This window comes from Equus quagga, chromosome 4, assembly GCF_021613505.1.
Source record: "Equus quagga isolate Etosha38 chromosome 4, UCLA_HA_Equagga_1.0, whole genome shotgun sequence".
NCBI classification, from domain to species: Eukaryota; Metazoa; Chordata; class Mammalia; order Perissodactyla; family Equidae; genus Equus; species Equus quagga.
The window spans coordinates 25,534,875-25,560,216 of record NC_060270.1 but is presented as its reverse complement, the minus strand read 5'-3'; the positions used below and the strand labels follow the sequence as shown (position 1 = coordinate 25,560,216).

At 44.8% G+C, this 25,342-nt stretch overlaps 1 protein-coding gene across 1 annotated transcript in view; it reads left to right on the top strand.

Moving 5' to 3' along the window:
- The window catches only part of SLC12A8 (solute carrier family 12 member 8), a 124,689-nt gene that overhangs the window by 26,922 nt on the left and 72,425 nt on the right, over positions 1-25,342 (top strand). Inside the window, exon 4 of the mRNA XM_046658815.1 lies at positions 5,769-6,000. Coding sequence (XP_046514771.1) covers positions 5,769-6,000 — 232 coding nt within the window. The remainder of the gene's footprint in view (positions 1-5,768; positions 6,001-25,342) is intronic.

Genomic DNA, 25,342 nt, shown 5'->3' with positions numbered 1-25,342 from the left:
GTGACCTAATGCCGAGGAAACCGAGCGCAGACGTTGAGAAGCGGCTCTTTGTAAGCACTTCTTGGCTTGAAAAGGGCTTTTATGATGGTGCAAAGGGTGGTGGGTGTTTGCAAAAACGGCTTAAAGAAAAAAGTTTGTCTAAATAAGAGCACCAGAGTCTTCTCAAAGAGAGCATTCGTTTCGCTTCTTTTATTTTTTAGCAGCAGGGGCGGGGTATTTTACCACAAATACGTCTGAGTCTCCAACGGCACAGAGCTGTGTGCGTGCGCGTGTGTGTGTGTGCGTGTGTGTGTGGGGCAGACGCATGGAAGGCAGGCAGACTGCGTTCTTGAAACCCTCTTGACTTTCTTGGAGAAAGGTCTTTAAGCATAGTAAAGTAATAAACAATCAGTTCACTTCATTACCCTGGGGATTTGTATAGCCATTTTTTTCCTTCTCTGCTATTTTGTAGCCAGGCAGGCTGCAAGATGGGCAAACAGCAGCTCTCACTTTTCCCCTTGCCTGGGTGGACAACACGCTTGTCTCTTGAAGCAGATACCACAAATGGGGGGGGCCAGTGCTGAACGGGTGGAAAGGACCCTTGATAGAGAGGGAGCTGGAATGTTGACAGTCTCCTGTAGAGGGGCTGACTTGGAAGGAACGATGGTCACAGAGATGTTTTCTACAGGCTGGCAGCCACCACTGGAGAAGCCATTGCATCAGCATCCCTGCTTGCTTTGCCTTCTCTCCATCTGGGCCTCGGTCAGAAACATCGGCGCCCCTCTGGTCAGCATCTTAGACCTGCCTCTGTGTTGTCTGTAGCTGACTGGGCGGGGCTCTCTGACCAGGGTGTGGATGCTGCGTACTCCTTTTTATATGTTGCTGGATGCAGTTTGCTGGTATTTTGTTGAGGATTTTTGTGTATATTCATGAGGGATATTGATGTGTAGTTTTCTTGTGATATCTTTGTCTAGTTTCAGGATCAGGATAATGCTGGCCTCATAGAATGAGTTGGGAAGTCTTCCCTCTTCTATTTTTTGGAAGAGTTTGTGAAGGATTGATGTTAATTCTTTAAATGTTTGTTAGAATTTAGCAGTGAAGCTGTCTATCTGGTCCTGGGCTTTTCTTTGTAGGAAATGTTTTGATTACTAATTCAGTCACTTTACTTATATAGGCATATTCTGATTTTCTATTTCTTTTTGAGTCAGTTTTGGTAGTTTGTGTCTTTCTGGGAATTTATCCCAATTCATCTAGCTTAATTTATTGGTGTATAATTGTTCCGAGATTCCCTTATAATCCTTTTTATTTTTGTAAGATTGGTAGTAATGTCCTCCCTTTCATTCCTGATTTTAATAATTTGAGTCTTCTCTCTCCTTTTTTGGATCAGTCTAGTTAAAGATTTGTCTGCAAGAACTGATTTTTGGTTTTGTTGATTTTCTCTGTTGTTTTTCTGGCCTCTATTTCATTTATTTATTTTATTATTTGGGTTTGGTTTGCTTATCTTTTTCTAGTTTCTTAAGGTGGAAGGTCAGGTCGTCATTATTCTTCCAGGCTATGATTGGGGTTTCTTAGGGTCTCTCTTCCTGGCTCTTTGTGTGTGTGTGTGTGTGTGTGTGTGTGTGAGGAAGATTCGCCCTGAGCTAACATTCGTAGCCAAACTTCCTCTTTTTATTTTGACTTGGGGAAGATTAGCCCTGAGCTAACATCTGTGCCAATCTTCCTCCACTTTATATGTGGGATGCCTCCACAGCATGGCTGATGAGTAGAGTAGGTTTGCACCCAGGATCTGAACCTGCAATTCCTGGTTCTTATTAACCCCTAACCCCTTCTTTCCAGGGCATGCATGCACTCATTTGTTTTTAATGATCGCCAGAGCAGATTATCTGGTTTGCCCCAGAGCAGGGGGTCAGCAAACTTCTGTAAAGAGCCAAATAGTAAATATTTTAGTTTTTGCAAGTCATACATCTCTGTCACAACTGCTCAGTTCTGCTCTTGGTAGTGTGAAAGCAGCCACAGACAATAGAAAAAATGGGCATAGCTGTGTTCCAATAAAACTTTATTCCCAAAACATACAGCGAGCAGGATTTAGCCAGAAGGCCAAAGTTTGCCAACCCTTCCCCTACAGCGTCAAAATTCAGAAAGTATATGCACTTAAAATAATATTTTTAAAGCTTGCAAAATCTTTTCATTGCCCTGCATCCTCCAAAAGCCTTCCCCACTCATCTCTCTGAGGTGCTGGTGGCAGGTCTGCTGTGTGGTGCCAGACCCTTTGGCCAGGGGAGTTGACGATGGACTGAGGCCCCTCCCTACTCCCCGCACCACTGACCTCTGTAGGTCTGAGGGCTTATTTTGGGCTCCTCACCCTGGACACCAAAATATCCAGCTTCAGCCTGCAATAGCATGGCTAAAAGCGTTTATTAATGGCCATGTGTGCGTACTGGGCTCTATGAAGAAACAATGGAGGATTTTTATAGACCCGATATAGGCCTGGGGGTTTTGTTATGGGAATTAACACATAGGCAGGACATACAATCAACTAACTTGAACCTTAAAGCAGGGATTTCGTGTCAGGAGAGGCATGTACAGACAGCTCTGGTTTCTAGGTAGGTACCCAGAGATGAAAAGAAAAATGCCTATGATTGTGAAAGTGCAATTTTTCTAAAACAAATACCTTAAAATAGAGTCATTACGCCCTGAAAATAGGTCCCCTTCTCTCTTTAAAGTGGTGAGTGGTACCCCCTGCTTCCTGTGGCGGGGGGTTAGAAGTTTCTCTGTAGAGAATGAAAAGGGAAAAGGATGCCCGTGATTATAAACTTTAAGAGGAGATAAAATACTTTTAAAATATAATAAACTCTGGACATATTTATACATTAAACAAATGACTGGGATGTTTTCCACCAAAGAATGGTGTTCATGGTTGGGAGGTAGACCACTGTGGGGCGGTTGGATTGCCCTGGGGAAGGGCTAGCAGTCGCTGGTGTCCACACCCCAGGCCAGAGCTCAGGCCAGTCCTGAGTTCGCCAGGTGTGAGCAGAGTGTGGGGGAGGCCTCAAGTCCTAGACGCAGGGGGTTACATGCACCCAAATGTAGTTTTTGCATAAACAGAATAATACTCTTAATATGTTTTTGTTGTCGTTGTTTTTCCTTTATAAAATTCTTTTAAAATTACAAAAGGATATTCATTGTAACCAGTTAACACATCAGAGAGAATGTAAAGAAAAAGTTGGTTTCCCTCCTAAAAGGGTTCTGCACCCAACTCCCGTGTGTGGGGAGGGTGTCCCCCCCATGCCACCAAGCAGTTCTCCGACACCAGCTGGGTGTCCTACCATTCAACTCAGTTCTGACACCATCTACCTGGAGAACGCGTCAGATCCCACAGATTGAGGGCTCAGTCCCACGAGCCTGTCCTCTAATTCAGATGCCAATTGCGAGTCCAGGTTGTCACCTCTACTTCTAACCAACTGGCTATAAATCGGAGCTTCCTGTGACCCCCTCCTTGGCTGCTATTAATTTGCTAGAACAGCTCACAGAACTCAGGAAACCAGTTTACTCACGAGATTGTTGCTTTGTTGCAAAGGATATTAAAGGGTACAAATCAACAGTCAGATGAACAGATGCATAGGGTGTGTTCCTCAACAAAGGAGCTTCTGTCCTCCTGGAGTTTGGGGTCCTGGCACAGTGGCATGTGGAAGTTCTCCTTTTGGGTTTTTATGGAAGCTTCATTGCAAAGGCATGATTGATTAAATCATTGCCCATTGGTGATTGACTCAGCCTCCAGCCCCTCTCCCCTCCCAAGAAATCACAGGATGGGACTGAAAGTTCCAACCCTCTACTCATGGTTGATTCTCCCAGCCTCGATCCTTAGGGGCTTTCAAAATTCACTTCATTAACATACTTCATTAACATGGCACGCCAGGATCTGAACCCATGGGCCTGGACTGCGAAAGTGGGATGAGCCAAACTTAACCATTATGCCACAGGGCTGCCCCTTATCATTTGTTTTTTAAACTCTGATATATCTGCCCGTGGAGAGTCCTGTTGATCTGGCCAAACACTGATGAAATAGCATCATTATCACCATCACACTCTTGGTATTTAGTCAAGAGTAAGTTTGAGTTCTGAGGTGAATGCAGGAAAACATGGGTTTATTTCTCCCTCTGTCTCTCTTATCTCCCTCTCAGAGATGGTGGTATTTCTCTCACATGTATTGGGCTTCTCCTTTACCCAAACATAGACAGGAATGCCTAGTGTAAATTTGGGGAACATGATGTTATATCTAGTTGCAAAGTGAGTCGATCCCAGTGAAGAATGGGCCCCCCTTCATGAGCTCCCCTCAGATACAGAAATTGTGCCATCCTTTTGGTCTTTACAGAAAAGGGCTGGAACTTAATGGTGCCTGCTTCCTGGAGCACTTTTCATGCCGTCAACATATCACAAAGTATTTATTGAATGCTTGCAACATGCTTAACAAATGCAGGGGATTTTAAGAGGTGCAATCAGCATAAAAAGTTTGTTTTTTAAGATGTTTACATTCTTGGTCGTGGTAGGGAGACAATCATGTGCATGAAATAATAGAATATGGCACCAGGTAATTAGTCACTTGGCACTGACAGTAAGCATAATATTTGTTCGGAAAAGGAAGATGAGGAGAGGCTTCATGGAAAAGGAGGAACTTGACGGAGGCCCGAGTAGAATTTGTGCCCTGGGAGAGCCGCACAGGCAGAGCGACAGTGATGGGAGGGACCCGCTGGCCTTGGGGATGGTAAAGGAACAAACTTCATGAGAGAAGGGGGGCTGAAGAATCACGGAAAGTGAGGCCTGGGTTATTTTCAAGTATTTATTTGAAATTGTTTCAAATGTTTTTAAAAAGGTAAAATCATGCCTCTCGTGCAAATATAAACACGTGCCAACAATTTTATTTACGTCATTGATTAATGGAGGAGCCAGGAAGATGTTGAAGAGCAGTTGAGAAGCTAGGAATGGATACTGGATGGATACAGATCAAATCCATAAATTCTTGGTTAAGCAATTTAATAAACAGATGTAAGGATAAGATTGTTGGGTTAGATGCAAAACTGGGTGATGTCTTACAGGACAACAAATCCGAATCTTTTGGGTTATCTGTTCCACTGGACAGAAGTTATTTGCATCTCTGCTGGAAGAAAATCCATAAGTTAACATGCAACTTCACTAAGTCTGGGATGTTTAATACTTTTAATCCATAGTAAATGGTGAGTAGAACTAAGACATTCACCTACATGGTCCTTGGGTAGCCTTTGTTCTATATGACATTAAAAGGATGTGCTGCCCACTTTTTTTCTAACTTCCAAGTTTTAGATAATTTCTAAAATAATACTGACCTACAAAGAAATGGAGAAAAAACTGGGGTTTGCTTCAGTGCCCTTCTGTGGCTCTGGGATGGGAGCCCTTGTGTGTTTTTATTCTCTATTTAGTTCTTGAATAACTCAGACAGAGAAGTCCAAGGGCATCTTTGGCCCAGAGTCCCATCTTCTTCCTCCTGTGATCTTTTCATCTTAGTTCCCACTGACAGTCAGCTAGCTGGGCATTCATTCTCCCCTCTGCATGAAGGTAGAGATGCAGACCAGAAGAAATGGGGCGGGAGGCAGGATTCCCAGGCGGGAAGGGCCCATTTAACTTAACCCCAGGCTGTCTCCCAGGTGCTGAGCCCCGAGAGGGCCAAGCCACGTCCTCAGTGCCGGCAGCTCTGGCCACCGGCTCCTGACGCTTTTTTCTCTTGCTGACTCTTCCTACCCAGGACGGCCTCTCAGTGTGTTGCAGGTGCCATGTACATCACCGGCTTCGCTGAATCCATCTCAGATTTGCTGACCCTCAGGAATATCTGGGCTGTTCGAGGAATTTCAGTGGTGGTGCTTCTGGCCTTGCTGGGGATCAACCTGGCAGGTGTCAAGTGGATAATCCGCCTCCAGCTGCTGCTGCTGTTCCTGCTGGCTGTGTCCACACTGGACTTTGTGGTGGGCTCCTTCACACATCTGGACCCAGGTAAGCCTTTTGGAGTTCAGCAGATGGCCTTATGGGGGTCTGCCCTGCTTTCTAGATGTTTATAGGTGTGAGTTTGCCAGACTATGCCCCGATAGGCTTCCCCTATAATTAGTGTGGGCTGTTCCTGGAGAAGTGAGTGGGGGCATCTTGGTGAGAGGCCAAAGGCCCCTCTTCACATAGACATTGCCACTTAGCACATTTCCCTGTTTCTTTTTGTTTTCTTTCTATTTAAAAAAAACTGGAAAATTTAGATAAAACAAAGAATAAGACAGAACTGGATACAAAAGATCAAATTTATAACTGATCTTATATTAGGTGATTAGGGGAGTGGGCAAGAAATAGATTTGGGAGTGGGGAGGAAAATAGATTTAATTTCATTGGTCATATTTTCTCTCTCTTTTTTGAAAGGACTTGATGCAAATATAACAAATGTTAACAGTGATCATTTCTGGGAGACGAGGACAGATATAGTTTTGATATATAGTTTTCTATATTAAAATTTTTTTTCAAAATAAAAATATGAATCCATTAACTAAGTTTAAAGAAGGAAAATAAACAGCCAGGTTTGCACCATTTGGAAATGGTATCCTGTATTTGTAATCAATCCATCTCTGTTGAACCTGGGCTTTTCCTCAGCCCTGGGGATGCTTGGCAACTGCAATCCTAGATCCTTGTGCTCTGAGTGAGAAGCTGTTACCCAGAGCATCCATAACTTCATGGCTTTGTGGTTTGGGTTGGTTTGGCATCAGAAGGCTTTGTTTCTCTCCAGAGTACAGAACTTTCCCTAGGATGCTGCAGAAAAGGGTAACCAATATTTCACATGTCAGGGACTCGGTCATTATATGGCAATAGTGACCAGGCATGTACATTGGAATATGGACAGGGAAAGGGAGATGGGGCCACTGGTGTGTTTAAAAAAAAAGAAAAAAGAAAAAGAAAACTGCAGCAGAGACAATCATCTCTAACGGTGGTGTGGAGGTGGCCACTGCATTGGACTGAGCACCTGCTGAGTGCCGGGGGTTTTGCTCAGCACCTCCCATGGCTTGGGTCATGTCATCCATATTGTAACCTCAGGAGGGAGGAGCAATTATACCCATTTTGTAGACGAGGAAACTGGGGCTCAGAGATTACATAATTCATGGCAATACATGGCAGAGCTGGGAAGGGGATTAGATTTATTTGACTCTGAAGCTGAGCTGTTTCCTGTGGTGGGAAGCTGGGCCTGTCTTCACACGATCAGTGGTCTTTTTGTGATAGCGGCTCTGCCTTTCCCTTTCAAGGCTGCCCCTGCTGTGTGTTCCATAAAGGCTTGTCTTTCATAAAAACGTTGGCTGAAGGAAGGTCAGAGTTCTCTTGGTGCACACTGATCTGGCCTTTTCACGTCTTCAAGTATCACAATTCTTCTGTTGGAAAATAGTGACTCCCCTCAGCTCCCCGACTGCCCCACCCTCTGGCATCCTGGTCCCTCCTCTAGAACGTCCAGATTGTCCCATGATCCAGCCTCTGAAGGGTTAACCCTGGACAGAAGGGGCCCAGGACCTACTGCAATGCTAAGGGCCAATGCAGTGTTCCAACTGGTCGCTTGAAGCCTGGGCCTTGCAGCTTGCTAAATATTTGGGGCATCTCCATTGAAGGGAAGGGGTGACTATTTTTTCCTCACCTTGCACCACCCTGCAGAGACGGCCCACATCCTGCGGGAGTCCTGCTGGCTGTTTGGCCATCAAACTGTCCATGAGAGAGAGAGTCTGCTCCACTCTCCGATTCCTGGGTGCTCTCCCCCTCCACCTATATGGCTGCCGAAAGGGCGTAATTAGTTAAATTGCAGGCCGATGCTGCTGGCCTCTTTGAAATCTCACTGGGCTGATGTATTTTCCTCCTTGATGGGAACTTTTCTTGGCAGTTCTTCTAAGTTACTCCAAATATTTCTCTTTCCTTCTGGTCAGTACATTAGCAGGGTGTAGTGTGAAATGAAATTTATTTTCAATCATCCCCATAGCAACTGGCCCCTCCAGAATCTGTTTTTGGTATCACTGATGTTTTATATGGGCTATTTTCTTTGAGGTTCAAAATCCAAACTAAAACTAGACCATAAGCCTTCAGAATGGATTTAGCAGAATGACTTCAACTCTTAAAAAATGACATATACGTAGACATTTGAAAAAAGACTGGAAGGAACTATGCTAAGTGTTAATAGGGATTGTCTTTCTGCTGAGATTATGGGTGGCTGTATTATTTCATTTCTATTTTTCCTTCAATTGATTAATGTTGTGTTTTTAAAAAAATTAATAGACTTTAGTTTTTAGAGCAGTTTTAGGTTTGCAGAAAACCGAGCAGACAGTACAGAGGTCCCTGTATGCTTCCTCTCTCCTTTCCCCACCGCTGTTTTCCTTGTTATTACCATCTTTCATTCACGTGGTACCTTTCTTACGACTGATGGGCTGAGAGTGACACAGTAATATTAACTGAAGTCCATAGTTTAGATTAGGATTAACCTTCGTGTTGTATATTCTATGGGTTTTGACAAATATAGAATGACATGTATCTACCATTACAGTATGATACATAACAGTGTTAATATCTTAAAATCCCCGTGCTCCACCTAGTCCTGCCCTCCCCCAACCTTGAACTCCTGGCAACCACTGATCTTTTTACTGTCTCCACAGTTTTGCCTTTTCCAGAATATCATAGAGTTAGAATCATACACTACGTAGTCTTTTCCGACTGGCTTCTTTTACTTAGTAATATGCATTTAAGGTTCCTCCATGTCTTTTCATGGCTTGATAGCTCCTTTCTTTTTATCCCTGAATAATATTCCATTCTATAGAGGTGCTCATTTTTAATTGGGTTGTTTTCTTATTGATGAGTCTTAAGAATTCTTTGTATGTTTTGGATACAAGCCCTTTATCACATATATGTTTTGCAAATATTTTCTCCCAGTCTGTGGTTTGCCTTTTCGTTCTTTGAAAGGTGTCTTATGCAGGGCAGACGTTTTGATTGTAATGAAGTCTAACTTAGCAATTTTTTTCTTTCATGGATCATGCTTTTGGTGTTGTACCTAAAAACCCATTACTAACCCAAAGGTCGCCTAGATTTTTCCTGTGTTCTCTTCTAGAAGTTTTTTACAGGCGTAGCTCAGAGATATTGTGGGTTTGGTTCTAGACCACTGCAATAAGGTGAATATCCCAATAAAGCAAGTTGCACAAATTTTTTGGTTTCCAGTTCATCTACAAGTTATGTTTATACTCTGCTGTAGTCTGTTAAATGTGCAATAGCGTTATGTCAAAAAAATGTACATATCTTAATTAAAAAATACTTTGTTGATAAAAAGTGCTAACCATCATCTGAGTCTTCAGAGTTGTAATCTTTTTGCTGGTGAAGGGTCTTATAAAAAATATATATCTTAGAAGCGCAATAAAACAAAGTAAGCCTGTACGTTTGTGTTTTACATTTAGGTCTATGATCCATTTGGAGTTTATTTTTGTGAAAAATGTCGAGTGTCTAGGTTAATTTTTTTTCCTCCATGTGGATGTCTAGTTGTTCCAGCACCATTTGTTGAAATGACTGTGCTGTCTTTATTGAATTGCCTTTCCTCCTTTGTCAAAGATCAGTTGTCTGCATTTGTGTGGGTCTATTTTTTGGCTCTCTATTCTGTTCCATTGATCTGTTTGTCTATTCTTTCTCCAATACCACACTGTCTCGATTATTGTGGTTGTATAGTAAGTCTTGAAGTTGCGTGGTGTCAGTCTTCCAACTCTTTCCTTTTTCACTTAGTGTTACTCTTAAAATCAGAAAAAAAATTTAAAAATATGCTTAAGCCTAACTTTATTTCTTTCCTTTTCTCTAGATATAAAAGAGTAAAAAGATCCAGACAATCCTGAAATGTATAAAGTAAAAATGTACAAAGTAAAAAAACTCCATTTTCCCACTTCTACTCTCCAGAGGGAGAGTGGTACAGGTATTAGTTATCTATTGCTGTTGAACAAATTACCCCAAAGTTTAGTGGCACAAAACAACAATAAACATTTATTATTTCTTACCTTTTCTGTGGGCCAGGAATTTGGGTGTGGTTTGGCTGAGGGTTCTGGCTCCGGGTTTCTCATATAGTATCGTCAGATGTCAGCAGGGGCTACAGTCACCTGAAGGCTTTACCGGGGCTGGAGGATCTGGCTGGCAAGCTGGTATTGGTTGTCAGCAGGAGGCCTCAGTTCTTCTCCACATGGTCCTTTCCTGAGAGCTGCTTAAATGTCCTCAAGTCATGGAGTGACTGGCCGCAAGAGCAAGCAATCAGAGACAGAGAGAGAGAGAGAAAAAAGGGATCATTTAGAAATGAGTCACTAAGTCTGGCCCTCGTTCAAACAGAGGAGAATTAGTTTGCACCTTTTGAATGTAGAAATGTCAAAGAATTTGAAGATACATTTTAAAACCACAAGTGTTAGTTTTAAAATCAGAAAAAATTTTAAATACACTTAAGTCAAACTGTATGTTTCCCTTTATTTTAAAGACAGAATAAACGTTTTATATTGTAAAAGTTTTTTAAAAATCTGAAATATAAAGTAAAAAGTGAAAATTTCTTCCCCTGACTCTATTCTCCCACTCCTACTCCCCAGGGGGAGATTGATAAATATCTTTCCAGTCTATTTTCTATGCATGTACAAGCACACATGCACACACGTGTACATTAACACATGCAACATAGTCCTTTGTAAAAATGTAATTAAGTTCTACATTGTTTTGCTACTTCTCCTCTCCCACTCCATAACATATCGTGGACATCCTTCAATGTCAGTACATTTAGGATTCCTTCATTCTTTTTTAACACTTGCATAGTATTTCATATTACAGATCTAAAATACTTTATATTTAAACATTAACTTATTGATGGATATTTAGGTTTCTCCAGTTTGTTCCTGTTACAAATATTGCTGACATGAATATCCTTGCACAGAATTTGAAGTTTATTTCTATAGGATCAAGACTTAGAAATAGAATTCATAGGACAAAAGTCAAGCACATCTTAAATTTTGTTGGGTTCTGCCAAATTACCTTCTGATAGGGTTGTTCCATTCTGAATTCCCACTGACAGTATATAAGAGTTATTGTGGCTTGCTTGGTGGCGCAGTTAAGTTCGCACATTCTGCTTTGACAGCCTGGGGTTCACCGGTTCAGATCCCGGGTGCAGACATGGCACTGTTTGGCATGCCATGCTGTGGTAGGCGTCCCACATGTAAAGTAGAGGAAGATGGACATGGATGTTAGCTCAGGGCCAGTCTTCCTCAGCAAAAAGGAGGATTGGCAGCAGTTAGCTCAGGGCTAATTTTCCTCAAAAAAAAAAAAACACAGTTATTGATTCCCCACACCCTGGACAATATTGGATGTGTTCAATCTTTTAAATTTCTGCCAGATGATAGGCAAAAATTCTGATCTTTTTTTCTTTCATTTGCTTTTCTTCGATCACTAATGAGGATTATTTTATGCATATTTTTGTTGCCACTTGTATTTCTTTTTCTTTGAATTATCTGTAATCTTTCCCTATTTTTTCCTGTAACTTGCTTACTTTTTAATAATTTATAGCTCTTCTACCTTAGCAATTAATTCACCATACAGTAAATGTTTGTTGAGCTTGCACTGATGCCAGATAATGTTTGTTATATATGTTGAAAATTGTTTCCTAATATGTCATTGTTCTTTTAAAACGAATTTTCATATGTGCTTAAAGTAATACGGATAGGTAAAAATATTCATTTTTGAGCCAAATCATGTACTCTGATTGCTTTCTTTTTGTGTATCTTTTGGCTTTTCCTGAAGTTAAGCTTACTCTGTATGTTAGTTTCCTGGGACTGCCTTAACAAACTCCCACAAACCGGGGGGTTTAAAACAACAGAACTCTATTCCCTCACAGTTCTGGGGGCCAGACGTCTGAAGCCAAGGTGTCCACCTGGCCAGACCCCCCCACAAGGGCTCTAGGGGAACCTTCCTTGCCTCTTCCAGCTTCTGATGGCTGCAGGAGCTCCTTGGCTTGTGGCAGCTTAGCTCCCATCTCTGCCTGTGTCTTCACAGAGCTTTCTCCGCTTCTTGTCTCTCCTCTGTGTGCATTTTATAGACAACTTCTCATTGAAAATAGGTCCAACTTGGGTAATTGAGGATGATCTCATCTCAAGATCCTTACTAATATCAGGTCACATCCACAGGTTTCTAGCGTTAGGATGTGGACGTATCTTTTTGAAGGCCACCATTCAACACCCTATACTCCTTTTTTTTTCATTTGCTTTATTTTCTAGGTTTTTGTCACCATTTAAAAAAATGCTCCAGAGAGCCTTCAAATACTCATAGGCATTTTCCCCAGTCCTTGAGACTCCCTCCACACTGTCCTTCTCCTGGATGCACGATCTCAGGCCTGGACCTCACCGACTGTGCTCATACCTGCCTTCGCTGGTCCCAGGTGTTGGTCCCTGTTGTCTGGATCCCAAATCATCCTCTTCTGTCTATGATGGAAAATGTCACTTTTCCACTTTCACATGCGATTGATAGGAGATATAAAAATCTAGGCCGACAATCATTTTCTCTTAGAGTTTTGAAGTCATTGTTGCTCTACCTTCTAGCCGTCAGTGGCATTTATCCAGCAGTTTGGTGCTATTCTGATTTCTGCTCTTGGTAGTTAACCTCTTTCTTCTCCTTGAAGTGCATAGGATTTTCCCTTTACTCCTTTCTCTTTTTTTTTTTTTAGGAAGATTGGCCCTGAGCTAACATCTGTTGCCAATCTTCCTCTCTTTGCTTGAAGAAGATTGTTGTTGAGCTAACATCTGTGCCAGTCTTCCTCTCTTTTGTATGTGGGATGCTGCCACAGCCCGGCTTCATGAGCAGTGTGTAGGTCCATGCCTGGGATCCGAACCTGTGAACCCTAGGCCGTGGAAGCAGACTACATAAACTTAACCACTATGCCACCAGGCCGTCCCCTTCCCTTTACTCTTGAGGTTCTAAAATTTCATAATGAAAATTCTTACTCATTGGCCTCGGCACTTTCCATTTGGAATTTTCAATTATTTCTTTGACCATTTTCTCCCCTTTGTTTTCTCTGATTTAAAATTTTTGAAAAAAATTTTTTTGAATTCTTAGTCAGATGTTGGAGTTCCTGATTTGAACCTTCTGTTATTATTTTTTTAATCTTCTCTCTTCTATAGTTTCTCTGTTTTTTCCATCCCTGCTTCATGGGAGAGTTCCTCAACTTTATTTCCAACCTTTTTACTGAATTTTTTGTTTTGACTCTCCTTAATTTCCAGGAGCTCTTTGTTGTTCTCTGATTGTTAATTTTAAAATCACATCTTATTCTTGTTTCATAGATATAAAATCTCCCTTTTGACTCTTTCGGGCTATAAATTATACGGGTTTTCTTTTCTTTTGAGATTTTCTTCTGCTCTCTACATTATCTGTTTTTTCCAGGTTTCTTTATTTATGTTATCTTGTTTTGTTCTGTGTCAGCTGCCCCAAGCTTTCTTCAATGTCTGATAGTCCTTGGTTTTTCGTTCATTTTTGGTAATGAGACACTGAAAGGTGACTGGAAGTTCTATGCACAATCAGAGTGGGTAGGGCTGTGGCAGGAGGCTGTCACTGTTGGGTGATCCTGTGGCAAGCTGGATTGTTTCATCAGAAATCTCCCCACAGCTTCTGTAGGTCTTTCCTCAGGTGCAGGTTGTGTTCTCCAGGAAATTTCCCAATGTCCCACCGGGGGCACCCCCGGCTGCCGTGGTTCTGGGAGCAGAGTGGAGGTGGGAGAAGGGTTTGGTGGTCTCATAGTCAGGGTGCAGACTTTCATTTAGTCTCCTTTTTCACCTGGCACCTCCTTCCCTCCACTGTGTCCTTCCATCTCAAGCCACTCAGTGACATCTCTCATTTCATCTCCAAAGTTCCCATAACAGTGGATCTTACTGATCACCTCCATTTCCTCACCTCCTGACTCCTTCGCCTGCAGGCAGGCAACAGGGGCCCCTCATCCTTTCCCCACCTGCTGTCCTGTCTCTTCCAAAAGAAGCATCATTTCACAAGGCTCTGTGGAGACACAGAGCTCCGTTACTGTAAAAAGTTAAATAGCACGACAACTTAATTTATAACAAGACCCTCTTAAGCATTTGTTTGGCTTAAAGCTCTTAAAATGCCATTTTGCTGGATTATATTTTCATTTATGTAAGATGAGTGTCATGCCAAAATGATTTTATTGCCATAGAAGTCAGGCAACTATAGAGAAAATACATTTTAGAAAATAAAGTGACATGTGGTGCATTTTAATTCTCTGCTCTGTGTTTAAAAATGAAAGTGTGCATCTCCAAGCTTAACTTTTTGGTTATCTAGGAAGACTGTTGCCTCGCTCGGCTCTGTAGTCCCCTCAACTCCAGAGCTCATATTGCGCACTCTGCTCTGCCTGGGTCTGCTGCCTCTGCTGGGGCATCTCCTTGGACGGGGCACAGGGGAGCAGGCGTAGGTTCACCACGTGCTGAGTCCAGCAAGTGGGAGCTGGCTCTGTTTGGTAAGGGGTTGGGGGGCTGTGCTTGGCTGTAAGAGGAGCTGCTTAGGAGCTTAAAAGGCGTGGGTCGAGCATGCTGACTTTGCTCTCTGCTAAAATTGCTCTACCTGAGGTCCCACTGACCTCTTGATCTCCAAATCCAGAACCTTTCCTTATTTTTTATTCTTGACCCCTTTTGCACCATTGACCACTGTCTTAGTCCGTTTGGATTGCTATAACAAAATACTGTAGACCGGGTGGCTTATAAACAACAGATATTTATTTCTCATAGTCCTGGAGGCTGGGAAGTCCAAGATCAAGGCAGTAGCAGATTTGGTGTCATGTGAGGGCCCGCTGCCTGGTTCATAGATGGCCGTCTTCTTACTGTGTCCTCACAGGGAGGAAGGGGCAAGGAAGCTCCCTGGGGTATCTTCTGTAAGTCTCTAATCCCATTCATGAAGGCTCCACCCTCATGACTAATCACCTCCCAAAGACCCCACCTCCTGATACCTTCACATCAGGCAATAGGTTTCAGTTTGTGAATTGTGGGGGGACACAAACCTTCATTCTATAGCAACCAACTATGCCGATTTGAAATTGTCTTTTCCCATTTCTTCTATGACACAACACAGTCAACTCTCTTCTTCATCTTCCTGTCCCCTGCTGTGGGCCAGGGGACCAGGGGTCAGTCCTCAGCACTGCCTCTCTCTGGGCTTTCCTTCTCAGAGAGAGCATTCCCCCATCAGTGCTGCTCAGGCGACCCTCATCTGCTTCTCCAGGTCTCTTGAACTTACCTCCTGTATCACCAGCTCCTACTGGATCGCCAACTGGATGTCTGAGCATCACCTTGACTTAAAAACAAGCAATTTCTTCCTCCTCCCTTTATTTACCTTCTCTCCTTCACACTCCACCCCACCCCCCCCAAAAACAATAAGCAAACAATCATCTATCTTCTGAATGTCTACACCATTTCCCCAAGCCTAGCAAGCTTAGGGTTAACTTTCACTTTGTCTAGATTAGATCCTCCTATCCTTTTTAATCCCACAGCTCTCACTTTAGATTAGCAGATGTCATTTCTTAAGTGCATCACTTAGATCATTTCCAAATCTAAGTTTATCCCGCCAGGATCTTCCCTTCTGTTGACCCCACCCATCTCCTGTGGGTAACCAACCCCTCCCATGAAGCCAGATTACTTTCCCAAAAACAGTGCTGTGCTTCTGTCGCTCCCCAGCTTAAACATTTCTAGTAGCTGTCTACTGCCCATAGGACAAAATCCAAACCCATTAGGTTTTTATTCAATAAGCTTCATGGTCCATCCCCAAATTACTCATTTGGTTATATCTCCAGCTTTGTACCTTTCTAAATCCTTTTCTTCTCCAAAATATATCTACGTACTGGTTTATAAATATATATGAATATAGCTCTGCTCCTATTTCTGGAATTCTCTTCACCATGCTCTGTTTAACCTAAGTTCTTGCTCTTGGATGAAATAGTTAGTGGGAATTGTACGTGAAGACGTAGCCTGAAATCCAGGATCCTCTGTGTGGTCTTGAGCAATGTTACATGTTCTGAGTCTCAGTTTTCTCATCAGTAGAAATGAGGATAAAAATATCTACCTCTTGGGGCCAGCTTGGTGGCATAGTGGTTAAGTTTGGGCTCTCCGCTTCGGCAGCCTGGGGTTTGCATGTTCGGATCCCGGGCTCAGACCTAGCACCACTCATCAAGTCATGATGTGGCAGCACCCCACATGAAACAGAGGAAGATTGGCACAGATGTTAGCTCAGCAACAATCTTCCTAAAGCAAAAAGGGGAAGATTGGCAACAGATGTTAGCTCAGCGACAATCTTCCTCAGCAAAAAAAAAAGAAAAAAAGAAAAAACTTTACATCTCCAGTTTGCATTCCTGCCTATCTCAGTGTGGCAGCCTGGCCCACGGAGATGGGTTGGGGTGAGCGGCCGCAGCAGTCTGCTCAGGCCCCCAGGGATGTTAGTGAGGACATTTGAGACTCTGGTTCCTCATTAAAAGTTTAAAAAATGTACTGATGAAATATTTTGAATATACAGTAAATAATAAAGCAAATCCTCGTCTAGCCATCTCTCAGATTTAATGGATAATATTTTGCCCGTTTTGCTTCAGATCTCTATTAAAAATAAAAATAGGGGCTGGCCCCATGGCCAAGCGGTTAGATTTGCGCGCTCTGCTTCGGCGGCCCAGGGTTTCGCCAGTTCGGATCCTGGGCGCGGACATGGCACCGCTCGTCAAGCCATGCTGAGGCGGCATCCCACATGCCACAACTAGAAGGACCCACAACTAAAAATACACAACTATGTACCCAGGGGGGCTTTGGGAGAAAAAGGAAAAATAAAATCTTTAAAAAAATAAATAAATAAATACAGCAGTACAGACTCAGTTTAAGCTGCACTTTCACCCACACACGCCCTCTTCTCCCCCAGGCAACCTCTATCCTGAGGCTGATGGATATCCTTCCCATGTGTTTTTATCGTTCTACCAAATGTAGATGGCCGCCATCGATCTCTACTATGGTTTGGTGTTTGAAAATTGTGCATACATTTATCATACTGCGTGGACCCTTTCATTTGATAAATATTTGAATGGTGGATGAATGAATTATTTTGCAATTTGCTTTTCTCGCCCAACATATTTTTGAGATTTATCCATGTTTCAGCATGCCGTGCCATTTCATTCATTTTAACTGCTCACAGTGTCCTGGGAGACCCAGAGAAGTCAACAGTTACTAAGTAGTGACGAGCACTGTGACAGGGGTTTATATCTGGGGGCTTCCATGGTGGGGGGGCTCTCAACCCAGCTCAAGAGTCGAGAAAGATTTTCCAGAGGAGATTACCTCTTAGCTGAGGTTAAGGGAGTAGAGGATTTCGCCAGAGGAAGAAGAGAAGGAAGCATGTCTTGCAGCGAGGGCGGCTTATACAAAGACCCAAGAGTCCTCAGTGCTTGGAAAATAAGAGAGCCCTGGCTGTGAAGAGCAGGCAGAGCCGGCTCACGGAAGACCTTGTCTGCTGCACTGAGGGCCTTGGGCTTTATCTTGGGGCAGTGGGAAATGTGACGTCAGTTTTATATTTTAGAAAAATTGCTCTGGCCGCAGTGTAGAAAATCACTGGCTTGAGATAGGGATGGAGAACGGAGGCAGGAAACATATTTGAGAGGCTGTTGTGGTGATCTAGGAAAGCAGGGATGATGCAGTGCCTCTGGGGATGGGAAAGAGGGCACAGAATAAAGAGAGAAGGTGGTGGGATGCGATCCGGGGGTGAGGCAGGGGGAGGAGACACAGCCAAAACAAGGCTGGCTGGCTGGTGGCGTCATGCACTGGGATCCGGGAGGAATATGGCAGCAGGAACAGTTGTGGGGGAGAGGGTGAGGTCAGCCTAAGAGCTCCAGCCAGGCCCAAGTGGAGATGACTAGCGGGCAGCTAAATATGACGGCCCAGGGCTCTGAGGTGTGGTTGGGGCTGGAGATAAAGTCATAAGTAGTGTGGGAGTGGGTGGAGCAGTAGGACGGGCGGAAGTGGTTTGGGGAGAGTGTGCCGATTTTATGGCCAATAGAGCCATATTTATTAAGATGGAATTTAATTCACCAGAAGAGGCATTTTTCACTGTTCTGTATTAAAAAAAACCTTCAGTTTGTTCTGTGTTAAAAAAAAAACCATACAGAGCAGATATGTTAAAGATGAATATTCTTTACCCAAGAGTACACCCCAGAATGTCTTCAGGTGATTATGCCCTGTTCCATTCAGGATGTAATGAACACATAAGTGTTGGGGCTGCTCCTCTGGGACACAGAGTCAGCCTGCACTTGTGGATACTGAGGACAAGCCTTAGGTCTTCCTGGAATGTGTGGTCCCTGGCATCTAGTAGGCAGGCATTCAGTAAATATTTGTGCAGGAACGAACACACTAAGTGAAAGATGGTGAGGCCAGACTGTGGCCTCTTCTGCCCCAGCAGGTGAAGGCAGCTTGTCTGTGGACACTCTGGCCCTGGCATATCTGCCTGGGGCCCCCCTTTCCTGGGGCCACCACCTCCTCCTGCAATGAAGACAGTGGCCCAGCTGCCACCGTGACCCTGTAGAATCATCTTCCCAGCCAGGCGTCTTCCTGAGCCTTCCTTGTGGGCTCCTTTGCCCCTCTGATGGAAGGGCATCTCTGCACAGCTTTGCTGGGAAAGGTTTTCCAGGCCTCAGGGAGCGAGGCCTGCCTGGATGGCCTTGCAGTGCACAGGATGGCCTCTGTGTGGAGTCATGATTCTGGCTGTTTGTTTTCTGGCCTCTCAGGGCCTGGAGCCTTGTCCCGGGGCAGCTCGCTCAGCCTTTCCTCTCTGCCCAAGGAGGTGCTAGAAGGAAACACGGACTCCTTTGTGTGGAACGGTCGGAGATGTCCTGGTGCTTGCATTTTACTTATGGGTGGTCGAGTAGGTGGTGCTGGACAGCAGGGGGTCCACATACACCATCTCACGTGACCCTCACAAATGACCCTGTGAGGGAGGCCAGTCGGGTCCTTTTTCCCATCCCACGGATGCAGGAACAGAGATCCAGAGGGCTGAGGTGGTTTCCAAGAACCCAGTCCCCTGCCTGGCCCGGCAGAGAGGAACAGTGTCTTCTCAGAACAGTGGTGAGAGCTTTAGGGGAGAGCCCCAGCCTGGAGCCCTGGGGTTCTCAACACTGCCTGGACATAGAAGCCCCAGGGAGCCTCGGGCATAAAAGGAGCCCATGCTCCACGCCAGCCCAAGGCAGTCAGCGCCCAGGTGGGCCTGCATCTTCAATGCCCCCAGTGATTCCACTGTGTAGCCAGAGTTGAGGACCCGGCCCCCTGCTCACGTGGCCTCTGCTCTGCTCTCTGACTCAGGCTCAGCAGAGTAAGACCAGGCCTCACTGCTCAGGCTGGCAGAATCCTGGACAAGACCATGGACTCATTGCCCTGGGAGCGAGCTCAGGGTGGGGATGGGAACACTTCAGTTAGCCGCTGACCATCAGGACTGGCTGCCCCTTCCCCTGCGTTTCTCACTTGATCGGCACTCAGTTAAGGGCCATCCATACCGACAACCTGCTCATTGTGTATGCAGACACAAGCAGAGAATAGTCATGAGCAGCGACTCTGTGTCAGGCACTTTACGTCTATTATTCTGTTTTATCCTTGAAGCCACCTAGCGATGTGGGTGAGATGATTCTCATTTTACAGATGAGGGAGAGGAAGCCCCAAGAGGTTATGCAGCTTTCCTGCGGTTGCACAGCAAGTGGCTCAGCCAGAGTTTGAACCCAGCGCTATTCCAGGTGTTTCCAAGCCCTTCCCAGCTCCGGCATGCCCTTGGAGGAAAGTAGTAGAGCCATTCTCCTCCACTGAGAATCCTTTACTGCTCCCTTCTCCTTCAGGTGGAGAGGGTCCGAGAACCTGCCAGTCTCTGCTGGGCCCTTTTGTGCCTCGTCAGAACTGTCAGGGCTCAGAGCTTGAAGGGGAAGCAGGAGATGAGATGAAGGACCATGAGACAAGGTCGGGAGCCAGATCCAGGTAGTGAAGTGGCTAAAACATGGTTCCCAAATGCCCTGAGGAACAGCAGCAGTAGGCAAGCTGAGCTGGCTGGGGCCGAATTCAAGGCCCAAGCCTGGCAGGGCAGGGTGTCGGTCCGGACGGGGGGCTGTTCCCCGCCTCTCTGCACAGCCAGAGGCTCACCTCTGGGTCGTCAGGCACCACCCCTCTACCTGGAGAGCAGAGGGGGAACCTGTGTACAGGGGGTCCTTTCAGGGGCTCTGCTGATGGGAGCCAGGCTGCTCAGCCCTCAGTCCTCCACATTGTCACACGCAGACTGACCCTAGCATGGGTGAGAATTTCTGCCACTTTCTTAGGTGATTCCTTGGAAGGTTGTGTTAATTCAGAAATGTACCAGGGCCACAGGACCCCTGGTCGGGGCAGCAAGCCATCTACTGGAATTTGTGGCCATGGCAGAAGGGATGGGAAGCAATGAGTAGCATTTCAAGCCTCTTTCAGAGTTCTCCTCCTATCTTCTTTCTTTTTTCTTTCTCCCCATCTCTTCTGACTCCTTTTTTTCCCTCCTTCATTTTCTGTTTCCTCCTCTGATTTCCTTCCGTCTTTCCCTCTACTCTATCCATGGCTGGACCCTTGTGGGGGTTTCTGGCCCAGTATGGGGTCCTTATTACTGCCCTAATCCCTCTTTGTAAAACACAGGTTGTGCCATCATGGATATAAGTTAGTTACTGTAAGTTAAGAACGTAAGTTATAAGTTAAAGATTGTTCCACTGTAGACTGCTAATGAGGAGGCTTTTGGAGGACCCAGAAGTGGGTGGCGTTGATGATTTAGTCTTGAAAAATTTATTTATTCACTAGATCAGAGCCCAACATAGATGCCAGTGACCATGGCCAGCCTGCCGTTTGGCTGTGACAAGACATGTTCTTGGGACCAGAAAGTGGACCTGGGTCTCGAAGCCCCTGCTTGTGCTCAGGGAGATGGGGCTGGGGCTGGACGGTCTACTGCCCATTCCCTTACTCAGACCCTCCACTGGCTTTGTCATGACCTTGTGTCCGGGACGCTGCTGGTGGGATCCCTGCTGGGACTGTAGAGAGGTGGCGTCACTGGGGGCTCCAAAGGAGTCCAAGGTGCGAGGGCTGCCCCCTCGAGTGGCCTGTCACAACAACATAAGTGCTCCTGGAGACGGAGATACATCTCAGTCACATTCATGTCCCCAACTCCACCACAGGGCTTTATGTCGACAGGTGCTCAATGTGTTTGTTGAGTGAATGAACGAAGAATGAGTCAGATAGATTGAAGAAAGTACAGGGAAAGGCTCTGAAACGTAAGTGGAGCCCCTTCATCTCTTATCTCAGTTGACTGGGAGATGGACACTCCCCAGGCCTCCCTTCAGAGAGGCGCCGACCTTCCTGTTTTGGCAGCGGTTCTCAGGTATTCCGTCTGCACAGGCTGCAGCTGGCGAGAGCAACCACAATGCCTGCGTGGAGGGCCCGGCCCAGGGTGAGGTCAGGCTGCAAGTTCAGTCAGACTGTCTTGGGAAGGAGGAAGGAAGGAAGGGTTGCAGCCGAGAAGAAACGGTGGCTTTGAAAGTTTTCCTCCTGGATATTTTGTTTGCAAGTGGTAGAGATGGTTAGGGAGGCATTAAATACTTGACAAGAGTGTGGATGGATCGCTGGTAAAATTGGAGTGACAGCTTACCTGGGGCAGGTCAGCAGGGCCGCTTTTGTCTGGGAGCGCCTGCGTGCTGGCAGGGTGCCGCAGCCCCTGGTCATAGCAGCTCGGTATCCTTTTTTTTTTTTTTTTGAGAAAAGCACATGTGCTTCAAATTATGCATACCCACTGAGCATGCGTGTCCAGATGGCTGGGACAGGAGTCTCCTGACCCGTTCTTTCCGACTGTGCAGGTTTAAGAGAAAGACCAGGGATCTGGCGAAGTTGGCTAGAAATTCCTGCCGGTCAGCTGGAATCTGGTCGGATTTGCTGATGGGAAACACACACAGACACACACACAACAGATGAGTCGAAGAACAAAGCCAACTTGACCTTGAACAAAATCTTCCTTTGCTCCTGAACCACACACCAAGCATGGCAAATTTAGGAGTATGGGACTATGGATTCCTATTTGTTAAAAAACAGACAGTTGTTTCTCATCAGGCTTTCCAGTTACGGCGCATAGGATCGCAGTGACCTCATTTTTGACTAATGGCCAATGCATTCAACTGTCTGGTGGAATAATCTATTAACTGGGCACCTGCCAATTGTCTGCAATAGGAGCTAGTTTAGGCCTATGTTTTAAAAAGTGATAACATTGTTACAGGCCCTGCCTAGACGCGGGGATGGAAGCCCAAGTGGGTCAGCATGAGCGCTGAAGTCAGTTTTGGATGATGGGTTGTGTTATTAGAAGCCTCACTGCCCCGTGACTGACCGCCCTTTCCCCCTGCATGAATTATATGGGACTTAAGGGCAAACCAACATGCCCTTAGAATCCCAGAACTTGGGAATATTGAATCTGGGTGAGGTACCTGATTCTATGGATGAGGAAATTAAGGCACAGAGAGGTTGAGTGGCCTTTGCTGGGTCACACGGAGCTGCAGTCAGAGCCCAGTTCCCCCAGCCCCAAATCTAGTGCTGTTTGCCCCGTACCCTAACGTGGCCCTGAGTCCCATGTGACTACCTATGTTGACAGGGAGTCATCGCTCACACCTGTGTGCGTCTCTGCTGTGAGGAGGCCCCTTATGATGCCATTTGGTGAAGGAAGAAGCTGTGCTGTTTGACAGCACACCTGCAAGCTAAGCCTGCCACTCTTAGGGAACCATGTCTCAATGCCAAGTATGACAAGGCTTAGACAAGTTGTTACAAACACCACCTGCGTCATCCAAACCGGCATCTGCACGTAGTGGCTGACTGAAGGAGGATGGTAGTTGCAGAACACAGCGGGCCAGGAGGACTGAACCACAGCAAGGCCCAGCTCTTGTGGACCTTTGGATGGAAATAGATTCTTTTGTAGAAAGATAGCTGCCATGTAAGCACAGTAAGACGGCAGCTTATCTACAATAGTAATAATAATAACTCACCTTTCTCAAGCGGTTAGTGTATGTGCTGTACATTATTAATTCATTTGCTTTTTACAGTAAGAGGTAGGTACTATGATTTTTCACATTTTAAAAGTGGGGAGACTGAGGTGGTGAGAGGTAAGCACCTTGCCTGAGGTTGCATCGTTGGTAGAGTTGAGAACCAAACCAGAGAGTCAAACTCACATCTGGCTCCTGACCCCAGACTCTTAACCACTACATTTTATGCCTCTTGAGAGTCTAATGATCCTAGACTTAGGCCTTCAGTCTGAGATGGGGAACTTCCGGCCCTTGACTTAATTTAATCTGGTCTTCACATCAGTTTTTAAGACATGATATAATTTATGCCTGAAATTGTGAAAATGCAAAGGAGATTCTCCAAGTCTTTATAGAAAGTATACCCAAATCTCACAAAATGGAGATATCACTTCATAAAGATAAACAATTAGATTTTCCTCTGTATCATGAAGTGCAGCAATTTACAGAGAAAGAACGTGGCGGGGGGCTGTTACCCCTAAACAGGAGGGTAAACATTGGTGCTTCCAACATTTACTTTAGAATTAATTTCTTAAATTATTTTATTGTAAAACGTATTTTACATATAGAAGAGTGTATAAAACATGTATACTGGTTAAAGAATAGCAAACTGTCATCTAAGTACCCAGGTTAAGAAATAGAAGATTGCTTCTCCCATGGGAGATCCCTGTGGCTCCTCCTTCCTTTCCCATCGAAAGTCATCATTATCTGACTTGTGGTTATTCAGGTCTCTGCCTTTCTCAGGGCTGTAAAATGCATCAGGTACTATATGTCTGGAGGAAGGCACTGGTGGAGTGGGCTGCTCTGTATTTCAACCTCTAAGCTCATCATTGCCTATCTCTAGCCCTTAGGAGTAGATCAAAACAGAACACTTCCCTGGGAGGAAGCAGCAGGCTAAGGACAGCGACTTCATGGTCAAGTTCATGGTCAAGATGAGACCAGTACAGATAGGACTCTGCGGTAGGCTCACCCCAGCTTCTGACCTCAGGTTAAAAACTAGGTGCAGTGGCTGCAGGGATCTTGGTGATGACAGCCTTCAACCTGTCCTTAGTCACATTGGTCCAAGGTGGATGGTCACCATCTACTCCTGTACGCAGCTGTCGTCTCAGGATCTCCATTCCCTCTCCTTTATCTCTCTTCTCTGTTGCATCTCCTGTTTCTGAATCTCATGTCATCCTGATTGACTCTCTCGTTTTGGTGGAGATCATCTTCTAGTAACTTACTGAGCACCTGGGAGATAAATTGAGACTTTCTATGTCTGAAAATCCTTTTCTGTGTGCTCACAGTTGACTGATAGTTTGGGTATCAAATTCTTGGTTGGAAACGATTTTCTCTTAGACCTCTGACTGCTGCTCTCCTTGGTTCCAGTATTGCTGTTGAGTCGTCCAAAGGCATTCTGATTACTAATCCTTTAAATGTAACTGTAAACTAATAGGAAGTTCCTTTTATCCCTACTTTTCGGAAATTTCAAAATGATTTGCTCCCATGAAGCTCAGTTTATATTGTGTTAGGCAATGGGTGGGCCCTTTCTGGTCTGGTAACACACCTTTCCGTTCTGGGAAATATTCTTGAATTATTTCAATGATGATTTTTCCTCCACTTTCTGTTCTCTCATTCTGCTACTTCTGGATTTGAATATTGGATTCTGGATATTTGGATATTAGATTTTCTTATTATTTTTCACCTAATTTTATCTTCACTTTTTGAGAGATTCCCTTAGCTCCATCTTCCATGACTTCTATCAACTTCCTCACTTTGCTATCATGTTTTCAATAAGACCCCTTTTTTCAGTTTTCTGAAAGTTACATTTTATTGTTTTAATAACATCCTCTTTTTGGTTTCATGGGTGCAATATCTTCTCTCAGAGGATTTATTGATATATTTTCTTAAAGTTTTCTTATCTCTGCATAGTTTCTGTTTCCCCTAAGCTGCCTTTTCTTCTTTGTTTGGGTCTTTATCTTCCATGTTAGAGGAATTTATCAGATATCTGGTAATTCTTGGCTTTCTGCTCATGGTGAAGAGTAGGGAATAAAAAGCTGATTGGAAGTACTGAGCACATCCTTGGGTCTTGTCAGTTTTGAGCTGGGGGGATGGTTGGGGTAGACTAGTTGTAGGGACCCTTTCCCAGGTTTACACCTTTATGTGCTTCCTGAATCATTTCACTCTCTCCAGAGAGGAGTCTTGCAATCTGCCTGAAGGACGAGCCTGGCTGCCCTTGTGCTGGCAGCAGAG